General features: G+C 36.1%; 3 protein-coding genes across 3 annotated transcripts in view; 1 reads left to right on the top strand and 2 right to left on the bottom strand.

Annotated features, from left to right (window-relative positions):
• LOC149947719 (uncharacterized) lies at nucleotides 1-5244 on the bottom strand. Its single transcript, XM_090173131.1, has 3 exons — nucleotides 4454-5244; nucleotides 3781-4047; nucleotides 1-1880 (listed from the first exon to the last, which is right to left on the bottom strand). The coding sequence occupies exons 1-3, from the start codon at nucleotides 4752-4754 to the stop codon at nucleotides 1-3; spliced, it is 2448 nt and encodes an 815-aa protein (XP_090029257.1). The 5' UTR covers nucleotides 4755-5244.
• Nucleotides 1-21169, bottom strand: part of Non2 (upstream activation factor subunit spp27 homolog Non2) — a 46213-nt gene that overhangs the window by 11280 nt on the left and 13764 nt on the right. The window contains exon 5 of the mRNA XM_090171705.1: nucleotides 20584-20619. Within this exon, the coding sequence (XP_090027831.1) occupies nucleotides 20584-20619 (36 nt within the window). The remainder of the gene's footprint in view (nucleotides 1-20583; nucleotides 20620-21169) is intronic.
• Nucleotides 15475-19844, top strand: LOC149947718 (uncharacterized). Its single transcript, XM_090173127.1, has 8 exons — nucleotides 15475-15973; nucleotides 16141-16254; nucleotides 17257-17325; nucleotides 17636-17746; nucleotides 17928-17983; nucleotides 18214-18264; nucleotides 18341-18542; nucleotides 19629-19844. Exons 1-8 carry the CDS (start codon nucleotides 15475-15477, stop codon nucleotides 19841-19843), a joined length of 1317 nt encoding a protein of 438 aa, XP_090029253.1. The 3' UTR covers nucleotide 19844.

Below are 21169 nucleotides of genomic sequence, written 5' to 3'. Positions count from 1 at the left end.
TCAACGGAACAACCTTATTTTTTTTTGTTTTCCTATTATGAGTTCACCATTGGTGGTCGTTTCAGAAACTTTTAGTCGCTTCCCAGCCATAGTCAACTTTGAGCAATAACCAAATACATCAGATCTATTGTCTAACTTATAGATAAGTTTTGAAATGTTCAATACGATTGAGGTGGTATTGATTATTTGCAGTTGGGCATATTGCGTACCATGAACCATTTTAAGGAGCAGCCCATTTAAATTTTCAAATGGGAAGCAAGAATTAGCCCATAGTGGACCAAGCTGCCTAACGGAATATGCGGCATGAACGTGCGCATGAAGGTTGGCAGTCATGTGTCTCCTGCCGTAAAAGTTTTCAAATTGCGACACGTACTTCCAAAGCATATTTTCAGCTTGATCCACTTCTTCATTTGAAATAGATTTCTTATTTAACAGGTAAATTCCTGTTACTAGCAAAACATGATGGCGAATTAATTGGCCACTTAATAGCCCTGATAAAATGGGAACCGAATAGTATAACAGCCAATATTTGAATTCGGAAGCTTTCCAGTAACTCAAATCTTTTATGGTTCGAGGTATTCGTTGTACGAAATGAGGGACGGTTAATTCAGAAATTCTACAATTGATAGTGTCTATTGATTTTGAAAGGGAAAATTCGAAATTACTATATTGGCTGTCGAACCACAAGGTGCACATTTTACGCGCTTGGCCAAGATATGACGCGTGCATAACGTCAAATGAAGTTGATTTTATTAAGTCTTTAAGTAAAAGAGTTAAAATGGTTGGCCCTTTGACTCCGCAGATAATGGTTCCAGTATCGAGGGCTGTCCGACCCATTTCAATGAAGTCGTCGTTTGTCCTCAAAGGCCCATCAACATTGTTATCTTGAAATGGGTAGACTCTAGGTCCGCGACCATTCTCACTACGGAAAATCTCTCCTGGTTGCTCGCACGTGCAACATCCGTTTTCGCCGTTGAATTGATGCGTGTTAAATACTGCACACTTTGCTGGCATGTCGCACGTGCCGCAAAGAAGAGTAGCTCTAATTGCCAGTGACTCTTTATTGAAAAACGTAAAATCAACTCCATTTGACAGTTCCGTCATGCTTTCATATAATGTCTCTCTAAAAAATTGGTTCATGGCAGGCTTTGAGGACCCAAACCATAATCCAGCTAAAAGAACATTTTCTTTCTTTATTCTCACATTATACGGAAGTTCGTTTATTATTAAGTAGAGGGGCCAAATGCTGGACGATGAACTTTCGAATAATGGTACACCATCGGTGTTCCACATAAATGATATAGCGTTAGGGTTGTTCTTGTCAGCATATTCATGTTTATACATATTTCCGTCGTAAATATCCGATAAATTATTCATATTGTCTTTCCGATTAAATCGGCTCAATAGTAATTCTTTAAACCCTTTTCTCGAAAATAAACTTTGAAGCTGATCTTTAATGTTCAAAGTTATAAAATAATTCGAATCTTTTTCTGAAAATAAAGAACCACATATTGCACACCTCAACTCGTTCTCACCCATCGAGGAGAAACATTTTGAACAATACTTGTGGTATTTTCGTCTTATTGAACTTTTAAAAAATTTGTTAAATAAGTAAAGCGACTTTGGTAAAATATTATCAGGGGGTAAATGTAATTTTAATAATTCTAAAAGGGAATTTATAGCTTCCTTAGTTAGCGAATAGCGTAAAGCAAAACACATAATTGCTAAAACGCTTTGCAGGATACTGATTGGCGCATTTAAATACAATTTTTCATCATCACTGTCAGGAGCAAGATCCTCACCGCCAATATTGCGATCGCCATAATCATTTTCACCATTTTCTTGATCTGTTAAATTTGACTCGCTAGAGGCGTCGGATTCTGTGAATTATGTTAATACTATGAATGTCATTTTTATCGAAATATTAAATTTATTATTACAAGCTTGAGGGTATTATGCAACTTATGGTATTATTTAAAACTAAATTTTGTTTTATATGCGGTTACATGCAGGCTCTAAGAACGGGAGTTTCTAGAAACGTTTTTACTCAAAAATGGCTTTTCGTAAAATTTCATTAAAGGGAATATAACCTCTGGTGTTTTTTTCGCCCTCCAACGGTTTCGCTGTTGGCCGCTCCCTCCTATGGCTTTATAGGTTTCGGCTCTGCTTACTGGAGAGGTAATCCCAAAATTTATGGGGGTCTTCCATACAGATCGGGTTGGAGGTTATATTCCCTTTAAAAGCTGTAGAAAAGAGCAGTAGATTTCAACCCAAAGTTTTTTTACTAACGAGGAGTCACCGATTTTGATGAAACTCGGGGGATATGTAGACCTTGGGGTAACATGAATTTTCACCAAGGGAAAAGTTACGCTGGGCTTCCGTTTTGCTATGGCAACCGAAAATGTTTTTGACAACTTAAAATGAAAAAATTTCACAATCAGTTGGTTAAACCCGATTTTATCCAATTTTAAACATTTTAGGTCATTTTACCCATTTTGAATGAATTGTAGCCGATATTAGTTGTTTTAACACAATTTTACTCAATTTTTGTCATTTGGACGAATTTTGATTATTTTACCCAAATTTTATCATTTTTCCCCATTTTAGACGATATCAATTGGTTAAACCCGATTTTATCCAATTTTAAACATTTTAGGTCGATTTACCAATTTTTGTTGATTTAAAAAAAAAAAATTATTTGACAATACCCTATTTAGGTATAATTTTGCAAATATTCCTTTATTCATCAAATTCAATGAACTTTTCTCAATTTTACCCAAATTTGGTTGAAGTTTACCCAAATTTGATTTCACCCAAAATTGTTAAAATTTAGCATTTTAGTTGAAATTTAAATTTTTATTTTTTTTTGACTTGTCAAAAACATTTTCGGTTGCCATAGGAAAACGGAAGCCCAGCGTAACATTTCCCTTGGTGAAAATTCATGTTACCCCAAGGTCTACATACCCCCCGAGTTTCATCAAAATCGGTGATTTACACCTCGGGTACACTCCTCGTAAGTAGCTGGGACCGAGATCTAACTAAAAATTTAACTCGCAATCAAATCGGAATTGATTTTATTAACTGGTGTACTTTTTAAGAAAAAATAGTGAAATCATTAAAATGGGCACCGTCAACCCTCAGAAGCCCAGAAGTGTTTGATTTTTAAATTTATCTCGGAAATGTAAGAGTAAGTTTCAATTAAAAAACTGAAGGGAAAGGTGCTGTAACGGAAATAATGTCATACCATAAGTCTATAATATTATTCAATAAGTATGTCTCTTTGGGAAATATGTTACTGAGAGCTAATCACGGAGTGACGTCATCGCGGTAATGAAATCGCTCCCTAGCGAGGCGCTGTTAAAGGCTACGCGTGACCAGACATCGAACGGACACGACACGGCGCCGAAGCCCATTGACGAGGCTTTCTCGCGACTAGCTTTCAGTAAACGTTTTGCATGTGAGGAATAAGAAGATTAAATATTATAAACTTATGTTCATACATATAACCGAATATTTAATTATATGTAATTGTTAGCACTTAAAATTATCAACTAATTTTTAAATTCAATGTTGCCTGCGTTAATATATCGTGACTAAATGTTAAATTAACCAAGAACGACATTTTGAGTTTGATCTCGGCTTCAGATACCTATGATTTAGGTGTTGACAATTTGTATTAAGTTTAAATAATTTACTTGCCTGAATCGTGGGACCCCATATGCCCCCTAACCACTATGCAAAAAATTTCGCCGTTAAAGGAATTTAACTACAAATGTGTACCTTCAATATCGTCGTTTTCTACAGAATCATTCTCATCATGACCGTCAACATGTTCATTATTTCCATTTTCATGATGCCCGTAATCATTCTCATCATTGCCATTTTCATGATGCCCGTCATCATTCTCATCATTGCCATTTTCATCATGACCGTCATCACGTTCATTATTTCCATTTTCATGATGCCCGTCATCATTCTCAGCATGACCATTACCATTCTCATCGTCGTTATTTTGATCAACAGCATCATTGGCATCATGATCGGATTCTGAAATTTATTTGGTTAATGAATTAACTAATATCGTGAATCGGTTCTGTACTATCGTTCTTTCAAACTTTTTTTAAAAGAAATTGAATTAGGGTTCTAAGCTAACTTTCCATCATAAAGTCGTAATTTTGCTGAGTTACATTGTAAAGAATCGGGAATTTCGTTTATTGCCTAAACAAATTATCCCAAAGAGTTGGTTAAGACTACAAGTTATTTATAAAATGAGCTATTTCCTACTCCTCAGCGACAGACTATCATTAACTGATATAGTTTAGTCTCATACTTATGTTTATTATGTTACTTATGATATAGCTACATATACATTACAGGGAGTGAACAACCGCTTGCGTAATATTAAATATGGAGCTAATAAACTCACTTACGACGTTAGTGTAAAAATGTATACCTTTGCCCGGATTTTCGGGGTCTTCAGTGTCACTGGGTAATGAAATGGAGTCTCGAAAGTCTTTTGGAGAATCGCATTGTCGAATTACACAATCACTTCCATCTTCACTCATTATTTCGTCACTTGAATCTTCAATTGCTGAATCACTATCACCAATGCTTAATTCTTCAGATTGGTCATCACTTGAAGTAGACATAACGGCAGAACTTCGGCAATCCGACACAGTATCATTTTGACTTAGGCCTTCACTGGAATCAGACAATTCCGAGTCGGAACGCTTTCGTTTTCGACTAAATGCCATTTCTTCTGGTGCGTTTTTTTCGATGGCCTACTCAACAATTTAATCTTTTATCTATCTAAAGGTGTTAGTAGAAAATTAAAGTAAACTTTAATTTCGTGGCCGCGGAGTATAGTTGGTATTCACGAGAAGATGGCGGCCATCACTATAAGGCAGTTAGTTATTGGGAAAAGGGGGATGACATTAGCCTTCCACTATAGCGATGATATCTGGAAAGAAGGGTTCAGGTTGCTATACCTTATGACCCCTCTATTAATCCTGGGCGTGCGGCGACAGTCCCGCTTTCACCAATTATCGGCTTATCTTTTCCGCAAAACGCGTACAAATAACACGATAACTTGTTTGCCCAGCCATATGCCAAAAAGGAAATCGAACCTTTTATCCAAAAATTTTACAGAAAATCAGACCAAACTCACTACTTCTTGAACATTTTGGCCAAAGACTATCGCTACAGAGTTATAGCTTATATAGTCTTTGGTTTTGGCCTACTAAAGAAAAGGGGCTGAATCCAAGGTCGCTCAGACTGTGGACAAATTCCAAGAAATGCGAAGGCCAGCTGCAACCGCAGCAGCAACCTTTCGCCTTTCTAAGCAAAGACTATATATAAAGCTTCGCTTAGAATTTCTATAGTCTTTGATTCTAAGCGTTCCCGTTTCTCACTTCTTTCTCGATATTCCCTCCTATTGTTATTTCGGCACGGTTATACCCTAGTTCGCATTAAGAAGCTAGGGTAACCTAGGGGGGTTAGCTCACCCTCCCAGGTGAATAGTGGCGACCGTTCGGACGAGGAATTTTTCTCTCCATTTTCTCAGAATTTTGTAATTCCGGAAACCGTTTGCACGTTCTTTTTCTTCGTCGATTTTACAACACTACTGGTTTGGATGCGTTATACTAGGACGTCTCAAAACCCGGAGCCGGCATTCTCGACAAAGATTTGAGCGGAGCGTGTATTTTTTTGAACCAACTTAAAAACAAGCAGTTTATTAGTCCAATCTTTTTTATAATTTATAATAAGTCCACTCTTTATAATTCGCTCCCCCCCCCCTCTATTTTCTTGCCCCCCCCCCCTCTCGCGGCGAAGGTCTCCCTCTCCTAAATAATATTTTATTAGTCCAATCTTTTTTATAATTTACTAGCTTTAATACCCGCCTTCGCCCGGGGTCTTCTTGATTTGTACGTAATAAAAGTACGGCACCATAACAAAACCGTCTTCAGGACTGAAAAGCTAACTAACATTTAAACCTAGTACCTACGATTACATTTAAAGATACTTATTTTGTACTCCTTAACCAAACTTTATTTTATTTCTCCATTTGGGCGAATAAGATAATTGGTGGAAGTCGAGAAAAAATTGAAAGCCGAGACCAGCCGGAAAAATAGAAAAGGGAAACAAAGAGGCGAAAGTCCAAAGTCGAGTAAAATAAAATTGAATTAGATTAATAACCATGTCAAATTCAATTAGATTAAAAACCATGTCAAGTATTTGGAATTAGGGGCGTTTAGTTGGAAATTAGGACCTGAACATTGAGTTAAAATTTCAAATTTCTAGAGCTAACAATTCTCGAGTTTTAATTTCCACATGTGTTGAGTCCTTTGAAGTGCCCCCAAATTCGACCCCTTCTACCTGTCCTTCAATGTAGAGCCTACGGGCGACTATGATAAGCCCTACCCGTCAAAACCTCCAGCAAAGAGGTTAAAGTCCAAGTCGAGTAAAATAAAATTGAAATATAAGTAAAATTGAATTAGATTAATAACCATGTCAGGTATTTGGAATAAGCCGCGTTTAGTTGCAAATCAGGCCCTGAACATTGAGTTAAAATTTCAGAGATCTATTGCTAACCGTTCTCGAGTTTTTAGGAACATGACATACAAATAAATAAATAAATAAAAGGATCCCCCTCTCAATTTCCCTCTTCGTGTATTATTGTGGCGCATGTATGTTAAATACATAAAATATTTGAGGTTAGCCGAAATGTTCTTATTTCGTTTTTCGAAGTTTATTATATCTATATTTCTAAATATTCATAACTGACGGAGGAAAAATATTGAAGGCATTATTAAGAAGAAGACGGTAACTTTTAGCTTGCTCAAAACGGCATACTTTTCAAAACATCCGCCATTATGTCACATATAACGAGTCAAAATACCACGAAAACTTCGGTATCTCGCTTTTCTTTAAATTGCTAAATGTTTTTAATGTAAACAAGGTGTATACACTTTTACAAATATCTGACTACACACTAATTAAGAGGAGCTTAGGAGCGAGAAGCGTTTCGAAAGGGGGACGAGATTGTATATTTCAGCGTTACATCGAGAACATAAATTATGAGAATTATGATTGGCAAACTGATGTCACTTTCAAGTGTATACACATAAGTTCCTGGTAGGACTGGTATGACTGCAAACGCGAAATGTTTTATTGTTATATCACTCCTTCATTTAGTCATTGATCTGGTATGTATAGGCACACGGTTTTTGTGGGAAAACCGGTTATTATCTTTTAGCAATTAGGATGCTAAGCAAAATGGTTTAGTTTACATTGAAAAAAAGTGATCAGTGGTTTGAAATGGCATAACTAGAAATTCGTTAAAAGGTGGGTTTAGTCTATACGAACAACCCCCTTTCCGTCATCGTTCTCGTCTACAATGTGAGGAAGCCGGCGGGCGGTCGGCCAGCGGCCGAAGATGTTCTATTGTGCGTAAGAAGGTCGTCTAGAAGAATGACGAAAGGGGCCAGGCGTATAAACGCTACCGGTGACGTACACATACGTTTTTGACATCAACCGTTATATATTTGTTTGTAGTAGAAGCGCAAAAATCGAAATCTTGAAATCGAGTTGAAAAACTATGTTCTATACTAACGCTTTAATATGTTAAAGTTTATAAGGTATCAAAAAAATAATTGCAATTTCAAAAGCATTAAAATAATTTTATTTTTTATTTTCATATTAACGCAACAACAAATATTTGAACTACGGGCTCAAGGTAATAATACTTACCAATTGGGATACGATTCTTTATAGCTGCTTAGCCATAACATTTCTTCACTTCTAGAGAAGTTAAGAAAAAGCATTTCAACGAAACGTCCGCAAAAAAAACTTGGAAGACTAGACGTTTCGGTTCATATAAATAAACCCCTAGCTGGTACAACCCAATGATTAACACCACCATAAACAATACATTTCAAGGTGACCTTTTTCAAAAGGGGGTGCCCCTTAAATGGGCCGTTTTTTTCACCTAATTTTAAATGCCATCTTCAGACTTTTACAAAACTTGGGTCGCTTGGACGAGCAGAAACACTCAGCGCTGGATTCTATAGTGAGTTACATGTAGTTTCGATCGAGTTGTTCTGCAAATTACGAATTTCACATTGAGATAAAAAATCTCTATAGGTAAAAGCAGTATTAAAATCTTACGTTTTAAAGCACTGTTTTCCGCTTCGAGCTTTATCATTTGTCGTTCTTTTCGCCTAGCTTCCTCTTTCGATTCAGCTTCTGTCATCCCCCCCCCCTTTTCAATCTGACCAATCTTTTTACCCCTGCTTCAAATTTGAACTCTAAGTTAATATTAGCCGAAAGATTATTTATATCTTAATTTATCGTAAAATGGTCAAAGCCATCTTTTATTTTTAACTTTTTTAATTTTGATCTTAAAACTGAAAAGATATATAAATTATTAGCCGAAACTTTAATGTCGATTGAGATTTACAGTGTTATGGGAAAAGCTTTGATGTATGTATTACTGTTTGGCTTGTCTTTTTCGGTAGCTTAAAATTGTTTGATATTATAGTCTTACAATTTTTCAGAGCTTAAGAAATCTATGCGACCAAATTCATCTAAAAATGCCTATACATGTACCTCCGTTCGATGTTTCTACTGATGAATTTAGATTACATTAAAGAGATACTGCCAGCTTGGACACATTTCGATTTTGTGATTTATGGTACATTTTTATTCCCAGAATTCTAAAATATTTGTTATTGCACTTAAAACAAATATTTAGTTATGAAAATTAACTTTAAAACATTTTTTTGTTAATCACTTCGCCGAAATCTTACCCATTTTTGACGTCATAAATAAACATCTACCCGCAAATGAGGTCAATAATAGGCACTTAATAAATGTAGGGAAGCTTACCCTACCATTTAAAAATTTTAATTTGCTAGTGAAAATTTATTTTTCAAGTAAAATTTCATTTAAAGTAGCTTTTCGTTATAGACTTATAACCGTATTTCGGTGAACAGACGGTTCGTTAACAAATTAATTAATTATAATTCATCTTGTATTAACAACGGATAAAATTGTTTTAACTTAAAATAATTTAAATATCTATTATTAAAATGGTTTTAGAATTAATATAATTGAATTTAAATCTCCACGAGTCTGGTCATTTAATTCAATGTTATTGTTCCGCTAAAGCATCTTCAAACTTTGGTCTGCGTAAATATTTATTTTAGGTCTTTAATTGCGGTAAATAAATGGCAATAAATCTCAGTAAGATATGTACAGTCGAGTAACTGCATCGATACGTACATTGGATTTAAATTGGAAAAACATCGATCAAATTCTATAAATTCAAGACGATACTGTTATTTTGTCATGTCGCAAAGTTTTTAGAGACGATATCGTAAAATGGAAAAGTATAACGGCTTTATTTGTCAAAAGAAGGAATAATACAAAGTGAAAAAGACTGTCAAGCAGCCTGATCGCCTCCCCGTGGCATACACAACATATATACAATCAAGATATAGATGGCGTTATGCATGCACCAAAATGTGTTTAAAGTCTATGGACCCGCGAAATTCAAACCAGTTTGTTTGTAATTATTATCTAATGCCAACACCCCTCCTGGATCAACGATTCCCATGCATTGTAAATGTTTGTTCATCTTCGGGCTTGGCACGATTTTCGTCAGCTGGTCAGCTAGGTTGAATTCGGTTGGTACATACTGCAATTCGATGTCTTTGTTTTCTATGAGTTCGCGTACGTAGAATAGCTTCAAATCGATATGTTTCGATCGGTCTGATGTTGTCGGATTTTCCGCGAGCTTTATAGTTCCTTGATTGTCTATGTGGACTTTCATTGTTTGCTTTAGAAAGTAGTCTTGTCCGAGTTCTTCTAATAAATGTTGAATCCATTTGCACTCCTTGGCGCATTCTCCCAACGCGACGAATTCGGCTTCGACGGTACTCAAAGCTGTACATTTTTGCTTACGACTGGCCCAGCTTACGACAGCCCCTCCTAAAATGAACGTGTATCCTGAGAACGAACGTCTATCCACAACATCCGCTCCCCAGTCCGCGTCAGTGAATATTGTTATCGGTTTATCCGTCTTTCGAAAAACTAGCGCGTGATTTTTTGTTCCTTTCAGGTACTTCAGTATATGCTGAACTCCAGTCCAATGCTCTGGTGATGGATTTTTATTGAACTGACTCATGTATGTGGCTGCGAACGCCAAGTCTGGTCTTGAATGAGTCGCCAAATAGAGTAAACTTCCTACAGCTCTTCTGTACTGATTCGCCTTTTCTTCGGTTAATTCCTGTCCTTCTCTGCAAACGTGATATTTTGTGCCTAAGCACAATGGTGTTGAGACACTTTTTGAGTTTGTCATTCCCATCTCTTTAAGTAGTTCTTCGGTATATAGGGTTTGGTCCATAATTATGGTGTCTTTAGTTCTAGTGATTCTCATGGACAATATATGTTTGGCTTCTCCAAGATCCTTTACTTCCAGATTCTGGTTCATTTTTCTTTTAAGCCATTCTAGTTCTTCATCGATACCATATCCAACAACGTCGTCTACGTAGGTGGTGACAATTATCTCTCTTCCAGGAATATAGTATACGCAGGGATCAGCACGAGATCGTGTGAATCCGAATGCTTTCAATTTGTGGTCCAAATGTCGATTCCATTGTCGACCTGACTGATGTAACCCATATATACTTTTCTTTAGCTTCCATACGTAGTCGCCATTTTTCAAGTCGGTGTCTTTTGGTAAAGTTCCAAATGATTTCTTTAAATCTTCGGTCAAGTGAGCAAAGTGATTTGGAATCTCCATGTATACTTCCTCTTCGAGTTCTGCTGATAAATATGCCGCTGTGATATCGAAGTGATGGATTTTCCAATTGCGTTCCGCTGCGATTCCAAATAATATGCGTGTAGTTTTCGCTTGAACTACTGGCGCGTAGGTTTTATTATAGTCTAATCCGGGCATCTGCGTATTTCCAAGAGCTACTAGTCTTGCTTTATACCGTGATAAAACTCCTTCTTCATTGTATTTGGTCTTGAAAATCCATTTCGCTTTGATTGTTTTTCGATGTTTTGGTCGTGGTACGAATTCGAAGGTGTCGTTTTTCATTAAATTTGCCGTTTCTTCTAGCATTGCGTCCTTCCATTCATTCTTTTTCGCAGATGATAATGCTTCCCAACTTGTTTGCGGATCGATCTTGTCTTGAGCAGATTCGATTTGATTACAAGCGCCATCCCTGTTCATGTCGTAATCACGTGTCCAAGTAGGCGGTATCACTCTTCTTCCAGATCGCGTTCTTACTTCTGGTTGAACGTCTTGATTTTCTATTTGTTCTTCTTGCGGTTCGTCGACATTATTGTTTATTCTAGGTTCCTCTTCAATAGGCGCGTCAACAATGTCTTGTTGTTGCTCTACGTTTTCTCGGTGTTCTTCAACTTCAAGTGCGCACCACATGGTGTTGTCTAGATTTTGTTCTTTCGCTTCCGCACGTTTGTTTTTCATGGGAAATACCGTTTCTTCAAAGTGAACATCTCTACTGATTAGTATTTCGTCACTTTCTGAATTCCACAGTTTATATGCTTTTGCATGTGGGTCGTATCCAATGAAAATACAGGGTATACCTTTCGGTGACAGTTTGGACTCTCTTCTTTTATTAACTGCCCATGCTCTGCAGCCGAACACACGTAGATGACTAATGTCAATTTCTTTTTCTTTCCACAGTTCTAAAGGTGTTTTTCCGTTGTTCGCTTTAGTCGGACTTCTGTTTCGGAGGTAACTTGCTACTGCTACAGCATCCGCCCAAAAGCATGTAGGTAAACCAGACTGTAGGAGCATACATCGTGCGGTGTCCAATAATGTTTGGTTTGCGCGTTCCGCGACTCCGTTTTGTTGAGGTGTTCCTGGAATGGTTAATTGTCTGTCTATACCGAGTTTCTTCAATTGCTCCTTGAATGAATTACTCATGTACTCTCCGCCATTGTCACTCCTCAACATCACGATTCGTTTGTTTTGATAGTTTTCAACTTTTCTTCGGTATACATCAAAAGTCTCCTCGACTTGGCTTTTCCTCGCCAATATATACACCTCAGTGTATCTAGAATAATCGTCAATTAACGTCATGAAGTATCTGTTTCCTCCTTTCGAGGTGGGGCTAATCGGTCCAACAACGTCCGAGTGGACAAGTCTTAGTGATCTGTCTTCTCTTGTTTTACTTTTCTTTGGAAATGACTTTGTTTTTAGCTTCCCTTCTAAACAAATTTCGCACTTCTCAGTGATTTTCCCTCCATGGACGTCGTCTTTTATGATGTGCATTTTCCCCATCCTTTCTACTGCAGTGTGGTGTATGTGGCCAAGTCGTTGATGCCATAAGTCTTGATCGGTTGATTTAGCTGTATTCGTGATTATTTCTTCTGAGTATTTCTCTATTGATTTGTCCAATTTTTCGTGGAAGTAATAGAGTCGTCCTTGTTTCTTCGCTTTAGCGATCCTAATTCCTTGCTTTTCAATTCGTGCAACGCCTCCATCTAAAGTAACGTTAAATCCTTTATTAGTTATTTGACTTGCAGAAAGTAAATTCCCATTCAACTCGGGGACGTATAGTGCGTTTGTTAATTTGAGAGTGTATCCTCCACAATCATCAGTTAAGGTAATTTCAACGTCTCCAACACCTGGTGAAATAAGTACGACTGATTCTTTTCTTTCGAATGATGTAAATTTATCTCTGTGAGACGTCATATGGTCGGTTGCGCCGCTGTCCATTACCCATATGTATTTCAGTCCAAAATATACTTGGTTGCTGGCTGATAATGCTTCGAAACGTCTAGTAATGGTTGCAGTTTTTCTTTCTTCTGTGTTATTTGCGTAAGCTGTTTCTTGTTTCTTTGGGGGTATTAATCTGTTAGTCGTGCTATTTTCTTCAGAGTAGGTACAATTTCGTCCAATATGTCCAAATTCTAGACATTTATAGCATCGTAAATTTGCGTGGAGCTCTTTTTCTTCTCTTGGTTCTTGTTGCCTTGGAAATCGGTCTATATACTGGCTTCTTCCTCTGCTTCGTCCTCTGTTGTATGAACGATTTCTTCTATAAGAGGATGAACCTCCTGCGGCGAATGCTTTTGCATTGTCAACTTCTTTATCCTGTTGTTCTGAACCCTTCATTTTTGCAGACTCGATACGTCGCTCTTCTTCTGTTAACTTAGCTTTTATATTCGTTAACGTTAAGTCGTTCTTGTCGATTTGTAAACTCCTAGCCAAAAATTCGTATTCTTTAGGTAGTCCAAGCACTGCCAAACCTGCTAGTATTACTTCTGCAAATACAAATCCTGCGGTCTTCAAACTGTGATAAGTGGCATTTCGACGTGTTAAATAGTCCCCAATAGATTCGCCTTTTTCCTTCACTGTGTTTACAAATTCCTTTAACAATAATAACCTGTGCCACGTATCGTAGGTAGTGTGAATGCTTTCCAACGCTTCCCATATTTCTTTAGCTCGTTCGCACTCAACAATATCATCAAGGCTTTCATCGTTTAGGATCAAATACAACGTTGCTTTAGCTTTATGATCTAAACTCCTTTGTGCAGTTGTCAATTCACCTTCATACCCTGGTTCTATAGCTGCCCAACATCCTTTAGCTTCTAGCAATCCCTGTGCTCTCATAGACCAGTGTCGGTAGTTCTTAGAGTTTAATTTCTCCATTTTATATTCGTCTCCCATTTCTGCTTATCTTTCTGTTATATATCAATTTCTTTATAACTAGATCTCTTCTTCTTCGATCTTTATGAATGACCCCAATGAATAATTGAGTACGAACCCTTAGTTCTGCTCGGGCCTTGTCTTGTTAAACCTTTCAATAAATTCGTCCCTTTTATTAAATTACGCTCTTCTTCTTACGTAAATGTCGTCTCTTTTTCTTTCTTAGCGCATTGGACAGCTTGCTGAACCCATAACCTGTTATTTTGTCATGTCGCAAAGTTTTTAGAGACGATATCGTAAAATGGAAAAGTATAACGGCTTTATTTGTCAAAAGAAGGAATAATACAAAGTGAAAAAGACTGTCAAGCAGCCTGATCGCCTCCCCGTGGCATACACAACATATATACAATCAAGATATAGATGGCGTTATGCATGCACCAAAATGTGTTTAAAGTCTATGGACCCGCGAAATTCAAACCAGTTTGTTTGTAATTATTATCTAATGCCAACAGATACATGGTTAAATACAAATAAATTGAGACAATTCCGATTAAAACGCAGAAGAAATTAAATTGGGTAACATCAATGTTAAATTAAATCAAAAACGTTAAATATTAAATCGCAATTCCGGTATTTATAAAAGTAATTTTAGTTTTAATTTTATTCTTAACGCATTTACTATTCATATGCTATCATTTGGTTTATCCCCTACGTTCGTTCTTTCACGGCTATCAGCCAATTCATTCCAGACAAGCATGGCGCCTCTTTGGGATCTTGGGCGATTTTGAGTTGACAGTTGAAAGGATTAGAAAAGTGGAGTGGTTTTCCCCAAAATGGATTTTGAAAGGAGAGGATTCTGGCCAGCGGCGGAACTTCATTAGAGATGAATCTTACAAAATCTGGAAACTGTTAGGCGTGTTTCTCACTATTGTCATTTTAGCTTGACCAATTACATGGTGGAAAGCCCAACCTTCTACGGGCGGAGGTAAAATTTTGGAACCCAGCGACTTAGTGGCGACAATCCTTCAACAATTTTTCAAAGAAACTTTTGGGACGAAGGGGGGGTTGTCTAATAGACCCATTCTCTTCCCTCCCCGCGTAAATCGATGCAGTAAAATCAGTACCGCTCGATCAGTACATTCATTTCAAGTATAGTCACTACGGTGTTGTAGAGGTGCAATTCGTTTTTTTAAAATGAGCGATTTAGTTAAAGATTTGTTAGCATCTCACTGCGAAGAGAAATTAAAACTAGCGAAAAATGGATTAGGGAAAAAAAAACTCGCGCTAGTGTATTGGATACAGGAAAATAAAGTGAGCATAGTGGACGCAAAAAAATTTTTAAATCCGGAGGAAATGGTAGAGAATAAAAAGGCATTTGTAAAATGGAGAAGTAAAAGTTTCGAAACCAAAGTAATCATGGTGCATTCAGGTACGTTTTTAACTATTTAGTATTTCATCATATTTTACTTACCAAATGTTTTAACGTAGATAAGGAAATATTGGAAAAACACCAACAAACTATAGCACAAACATTGGATAAACAATCAGTAAAGATAATCGATGGGCTCAACGAGTCGGACAGGGTTATAGAAAAGAAAAAAATAAAGGGAAAAGACGAACTCAAAAAAAATAAAACTATGAAAAAAAATATTAAATCGTCGATAGAAAAATCGAAAAAAAAATCGGAAGAAAATATATTAAAGTTAAAGCCGTTGATATATCCCCAAATAACATCTACAAGACATGAAACGTTTTGGGTGACGCCACAAAAGGTGCAGACTCAAAGGATGGAAAATCTCCAAACGCCGACGTTAATACCGATGCAAGGGATAGAATATCCCCAAACGTCGACGTCAATACCGATGCAAGGGATAGAATATCCCCAAACGTCGATGTCAATACCGATGCAAGGGATAGAATATCCCCAAACGTCGCCGTCAATGCCGACGCAGGTGATAAAATATCCCCAAACGTCGACGTCAATGCCGACGCAGGGGATAGAATATACCCAAACGTCGCCGTCAATTCCGGCGCAAGAAATGCAACACTCCCAAGTGTCGATGTCCATGCCGATGGAAGATATGGAATATCACCAAACGTCAACGCAAGGGATGCCGTATTCCCAAACGTCGATGATGATGAAGACGCAAGGGATTCAATATTCGCGAACGTCGACGTTAATGCCGTCGCCTAGAATACACCATCAAGAGTCACCGGCATCCCACACCGATCAAAACGTCCTATCCCGTGCTATACGCGCTGGCATAGAAGTTAGTGAACCTTATGGTGAGCGTTTCATTATTTATTGCATAATTTATGTATAGTTACTTCAGTGGCGGCAGAAGACCTTTTTTGAGGTGGTTTGCATGCGTATTATGAAAAAAAAAATTCTTCTGCTGCCTCTTAGTTCCTTATTTTCAAATAGATTTGTTAATAATAATTTTTATATTTAGTATTCCACGATTTAACATCGGAACATTCAACGGAGAGGAATTCGGAACATTCAACGGAGAGGAATTCAGAACATTCAACGGAGAGGAATTCGGAACATTCAACGGAGAGGAATGGTTAATGTTAATATAAAGAATGTATACAGGGTGTCCTAACCAAAAGTCGACCACATACTCCATTTTTTAGAAAAATATTTTTCTGATTAAGATAGTGAATTTTAAAATTTCGGTTACTAAGTAGTTTCGACGCAGCAACACCCATCTTATTTTTTTTTTCAATGGCAATCGCAATAAAAAAATAGCGTAATCCGACCACTTGCATAATTAACCAGTCTAACATTTGAACCGCTTGACCGATTGTCATGAATATTGCACCATTATTATCATAATATGATGCGCTATTCAACCTACTTCACTCGACATACTTTACTATTGAAAACTTTTATGTAGTGGTCGCCGCTGCGGCAAAACTAATTGGAGAAATGTTTAGAAAATACATAGTACACGTCGCTTTGCCAAATCTCAATAAAAAAAATAGGGAGAGGGAGACTTTTGGAACAGCCTGTATTTGTTTATGTCTAGGGAAATATGTAACATAATTACTCATAAGTGTGCCAAAAAGAACGTCTTCTCAATGAGACCTTGTTCACAAGATATGACGTAATTGACGTCACTTTCCGATCGATGACGGCTTTTTCGTCATCAAAACCAGGTCTGGCGGGGAGGGAAGGAAGTTAAAACCGGTTTTGCGCGTAGTTCGTTCGTGATTTCTTTGGTGGCTGTGAAACAAGGTCTCATTGAAATTTTTAATACAAAGATGTTATATTGAGGCATACTTATGAGTAATTATGTTACATATCCTCTCGAAATTTCCCATTTCTCATGTACTAATAATAGATCTTGAAATATAATACGAAAAGTCACATGATTACGTTAAATTCTTGTTCTACGTTGTTAAAGATTGAGAGCTCTGGCCAAAAATCCATGAGGTTATATAATGAAATATTATAAAGCGCACGCTTTAAGAATTAACGCTTCATTCATGTATTTTTTCGTGTTATATTACAGATAGAGCTATTATATTCTTCATGATCAAAATAAAATACTATAAATTTTTAGATTCGCAAGGCAACCGATACCAAGATATAAGTGTAAATCATTTAGGCTATGCTGCAAAAAACACAAATGGTAGACTCTAGCATTAAATAACACCATAAGTTTATAATATTCTTCGATAAGTATGTATCGTTTGGAAATATTTTACTGAGAGCTATTAACGGAGTTACGTCATCATGGCGAGGCGCTGTTAAAGGCTACGCAAGACACGAGAGCAAGCGGATGCGAAACGGCCCCGAAGCCCGTTATATAGTCTCTCTTGTGACTAGCTCTCAGTAAATGTTTTTCATGTGAAGAATACGAAGTGTCACACTTACGTAAATTATTATAAACTTATGATAACACTTGAATAAAGTATTAATTTTGAATATATTTTTTAAAGAATACGTAATGCAACTCGAAGAAAGGCTAAAAAAGAAGGAAGAAGAAATAGAAATGCTAACACAAATGTTGAAAGTTAAATGCCAAAAATGCTCTTTTTTGGAAGAACAAGGCAAGTAGTCATTTCAACCATAAGTAACATAACAACTAAGTATGACAATTATATTATATGGGGCTTCTTTTCAAATTGGGAACAATTAGCCACAATTTAAGATCAGTGATTTGAATCACAAGCTCTAACTAGCTTCATAATACCTAGTAATAAGAATTTTCACAAATTGATTTTTTTATAGTGTCCCAAGAAGAAATTACAAGGACAATCAGAATATTGGAAAAACTTTCTTCTCCAGTAAGAAATTATGTAAAATAGGAATTGAAAATAAGTTCTTTAATTGATTAATAATGAAAAAAAAAATCGTAATGAGATTAAGAATAATAGTGAATATTGAGGAAAATATTTGGTTAATTTTATATCACTTTTAATGCTTTATTCAATTGAATTGAACTTATTTTCGCATTCGATTATCTTTTCAACAACTATTGATTGCATTTATAATTTTAAATTAATATTTTGAACAGGGAGCAATACCAGAAACAACCCAGCCCGCCAATTTAACACAAGAAAAGCTTGTAAGACCCATATACTTCTTGAATCTCACTGTACTAACTTATTTTTCAAGTAACCTTTTTTTTATTATCTACACAGGTCGAATTGGTAGAAGGGTGTGGATACTTCTTGAAAGCCCAAGAAGTGAATAGAATCAAATTAAAAGCGTCCCAAAATGCTTCGTCCGCAATTGGCGCAATTTTGCATTCTAAATATAGCAATGAAGAGCTATCTAAAATGAGCGCCAAGGGCAAAGGCGGAAAGAAGGGGGTAGATCCCATTATATGGGATGCCATTACTGGTGTGTATAATCTTAATGATACGCTGACGGAATTAAATGAACAAAAGCTCAAATCCGATAACTTTGGTTCATTTACTTCTGACACTTGAGAATTAGACCATATTCAAAGCTTTCTATTTTAATTACTAAGCTTGCACAAACCTCATCCTCTGTTTTTGCAATTTAAAATAAAGGCTATTCCAATCAGAGTAATTAAGCAAAATTTTGAGGAATAATTTAAACGTAAGAGTAAAGAGTATTTATGATTAATTAAAGGGACTGGCAACCTTGTTAACTATCAAAAATTATCAACCCAATTACATAGCTGGAAATCATAGCTGTGATACGTAACTAGCTTATCTTTAAAATAATAAGTAGCTAGTGTATCGTCTTTGTAAATATAGTTGCCAGCCACTTTAATTAATGTTGATAGAAAGCTGATATCTCCATGTAATTTTTCTACGTAGGGGCATTGAATAGGAGTTTAAAAGCCAACAAAAAGGGATGTAAGAGGGATACTGTAAATGACTTAATTCAAAGAAAGTCTAGCTGTGGTACGGCTGGTAATAAATTAGGCATTAATCATGGTGACCATTCTTCCTTAATTTTATAATTTTTCCTATATTTCAATGCTTTCCTTTATTTTCCTGTAATTTAATAATTTTTCCTATATTGTCCTAGCTTTAATTAGATATTATTTTATATTTTGCGCAGTTTTTTCAAATTTCCTGCGTGCCTAGTTTGCTTTTCTTAATATCTTGCAAAAATTCAAAAATAATTAATTGAAAGTGTTTACCTAGACCTTGATGCATGAATCTGTGATGTTTTTAATGAAATAAGTTCCCTTTATATTAAAACAAATTTGAATATTATTTATTAAAATTTTCCTATATTTTCTTACATTATCAAAGAAAATACTCTTATATTCTCCTTTAAATCGACTTGAATTTCCTATATTCCTATATATTTTTTTTGGGTTTTTCAGTGGTCACCTTGCATTATGTAGCATTACCTAGAGCGCAAAAAGTGAACACTTTCTCAACTAAATCATGCCACAGTATCCCCCCCTTTCCCATATGCCACTTTGTAAAATAATTTTTTTTTTAGCATTTGTTGGAAAGTATTACAAAAAATCTAAAATCAAAGAGACTTACTTAGTTAAAAAAATAAACAATAAAATTACTGTCGCTGTAAGAAACCAAAAAAAAATTGACCAAATCAAAAAACAGCTGAAAGAAAAATCAGCAAATACGCTTGAACTTTCGGACACAAGTGAAGGAAGTGAAGGAAGTGATGGAAGTGATGATAGCTATAGTGCATAAATACTAGTTTTATTCCGAAATAAATATTTTTGTAATTTATTTTATGGTGATTTACTTATTTACCTACATTTTGGTGATATATAATCTACTAATAGTTGAGCAACTTTCTGACGATATATAAACAACTTATGGTTGAACTTTCTCAACATATCAACAAATAATTGAGCAACTTTTGGTGAATTAATGGTTGAGCAACTTTTGGTGAATTAATGGTTGAGCAACTTTTGAGGAATTAATGGTTGAGCAACTTTAAAGCAATTTTATGCAACTAATGGTTGAGCAACTTTTGGGTAGTTTTTAGCAACTTTCTAGCGATTTTAAGCAACTGTTTGGTAATAGTTGAACCACTAAATGAACATTTCTTTTACAAGTTAAAAACAATTTTTTCTCAACGTCAAATGACTCAACCGTTGGGCATCAATTGGGAAACGGTTGAGATGTGGTAGCCCAACAGTTAGTATACATTTGAGCAATGCTTGAAGACAATTTTATGATGATATTTCAATGGCAATTTTTTTGCGATTTTTAGACTATCATTTTTCAGTAAGGGTTATGTGAGCTGCCCAATGCAATTTGGAGTGAAATTCTTTACAACTATTGCATGGTGCCCGAGTATAATCTGGCACTTAACTAGTTAACTTATGATTTTTAAGCCACCAAAAATGGTACTTTTTCAAAGGGAAATGTTTTTAGGGAAGTGGTAGATTAATTTTAATAATTTTTTTAAATTTAATTCATACCTGTAAGTCATCACTATCGCTTTGCTCATCCGATTTCTGAAATTAAAAGTAGTAACCATAAAAATCTTAGACAAAGTATCAGTTACAAGCAGGTTTAAACATATTAACATAAGTTAATGATACCTCTAAGTAGACAAATGTCTATGCTGCCTATGGCGGATATGCCTGTCCAAATTGACCTATGTCTCTCCATACTGCGTATCAAAGTAGCCTTAACATAGACTTGGAACTGCCGAAGCTGACGTTTCTTAAATCCTGTTTGGTGCGAGGCTAGCTTGAACTTCCCCAAAAGAGATAAATTTCGGTATTCCCTTAGAAAATTCGTTCCCCCCGCAGAGGCCAAAGAACGTTTTTTTGCTATTGGTTTATTTCTCTCAGCCCAAAATAGTTTCATTCTCGACCGCACAGCGGCGCTGGGTCCGAGATATTTTTCAAAACTTTCATTTTCGCGGGAATCGGAGAGACAAGATTTGACATCACATTTTCCAGACAAAGATTCCACCTTGAAAGGGCTTATTTGTCTACTTAGAGGTATCATTAACTTATGATATTAATAATAATAAAAAGCTTTATTGGATATCTCTTT

This window comes from Leiobunum rupestre, chromosome 4 (genome assembly GCF_980474605.1).
Source record: "Leiobunum rupestre chromosome 4, qqLeiRupe1.1.hap1, whole genome shotgun sequence".
NCBI lineage: Eukaryota > Metazoa > Arthropoda > Arachnida > Opiliones > Sclerosomatidae > Leiobunum > Leiobunum rupestre.
This window is presented reverse-complemented; position numbering and strand designations above follow the sequence as displayed.

Excerpts from the sequence above, each read along its gene's own strand:
- LOC149947718 (XM_090173127.1), top strand. The coding sequence starts at position 15,475 with ATGGAAAATCTCCAAACGCCGACGTTAATACCGATGCAAGGGATAGAA. Across the intron at positions 15,974-16,140 it reads AGAAGTTAGTGAACCTTATG|TATTCCACGATTTAACATCG; the intron begins GTGAGCGTTTCA and ends TTTTATATTTAG. Across the intron at positions 17,747-17,927 it reads CTCTTTTTTGGAAGAACAAG|TGTCCCAAGAAGAAATTACA; the intron begins GCAAGTAGTCAT and ends ATTTTTTTATAG.
- LOC149947719 (XM_090173131.1), bottom strand. The coding sequence starts at position 4,754 with ATGGCATTTAGTCGAAAACGAAAGCGTTCCGACTCGGAATTGTCTGAT. Across the intron at positions 4,048-4,453 it reads CCCCGAAAATCCGGGCAAAG|AATCCGATCATGATGCCAAT; the intron begins GTATACATTTTT and ends AATAAATTTCAG. Across the intron at positions 1,881-3,780 it reads AGAAAACGACGATATTGAAG|AATCCGACGCCTCTAGCGAG; the intron begins GTACACATTTGT and ends CATAATTCACAG.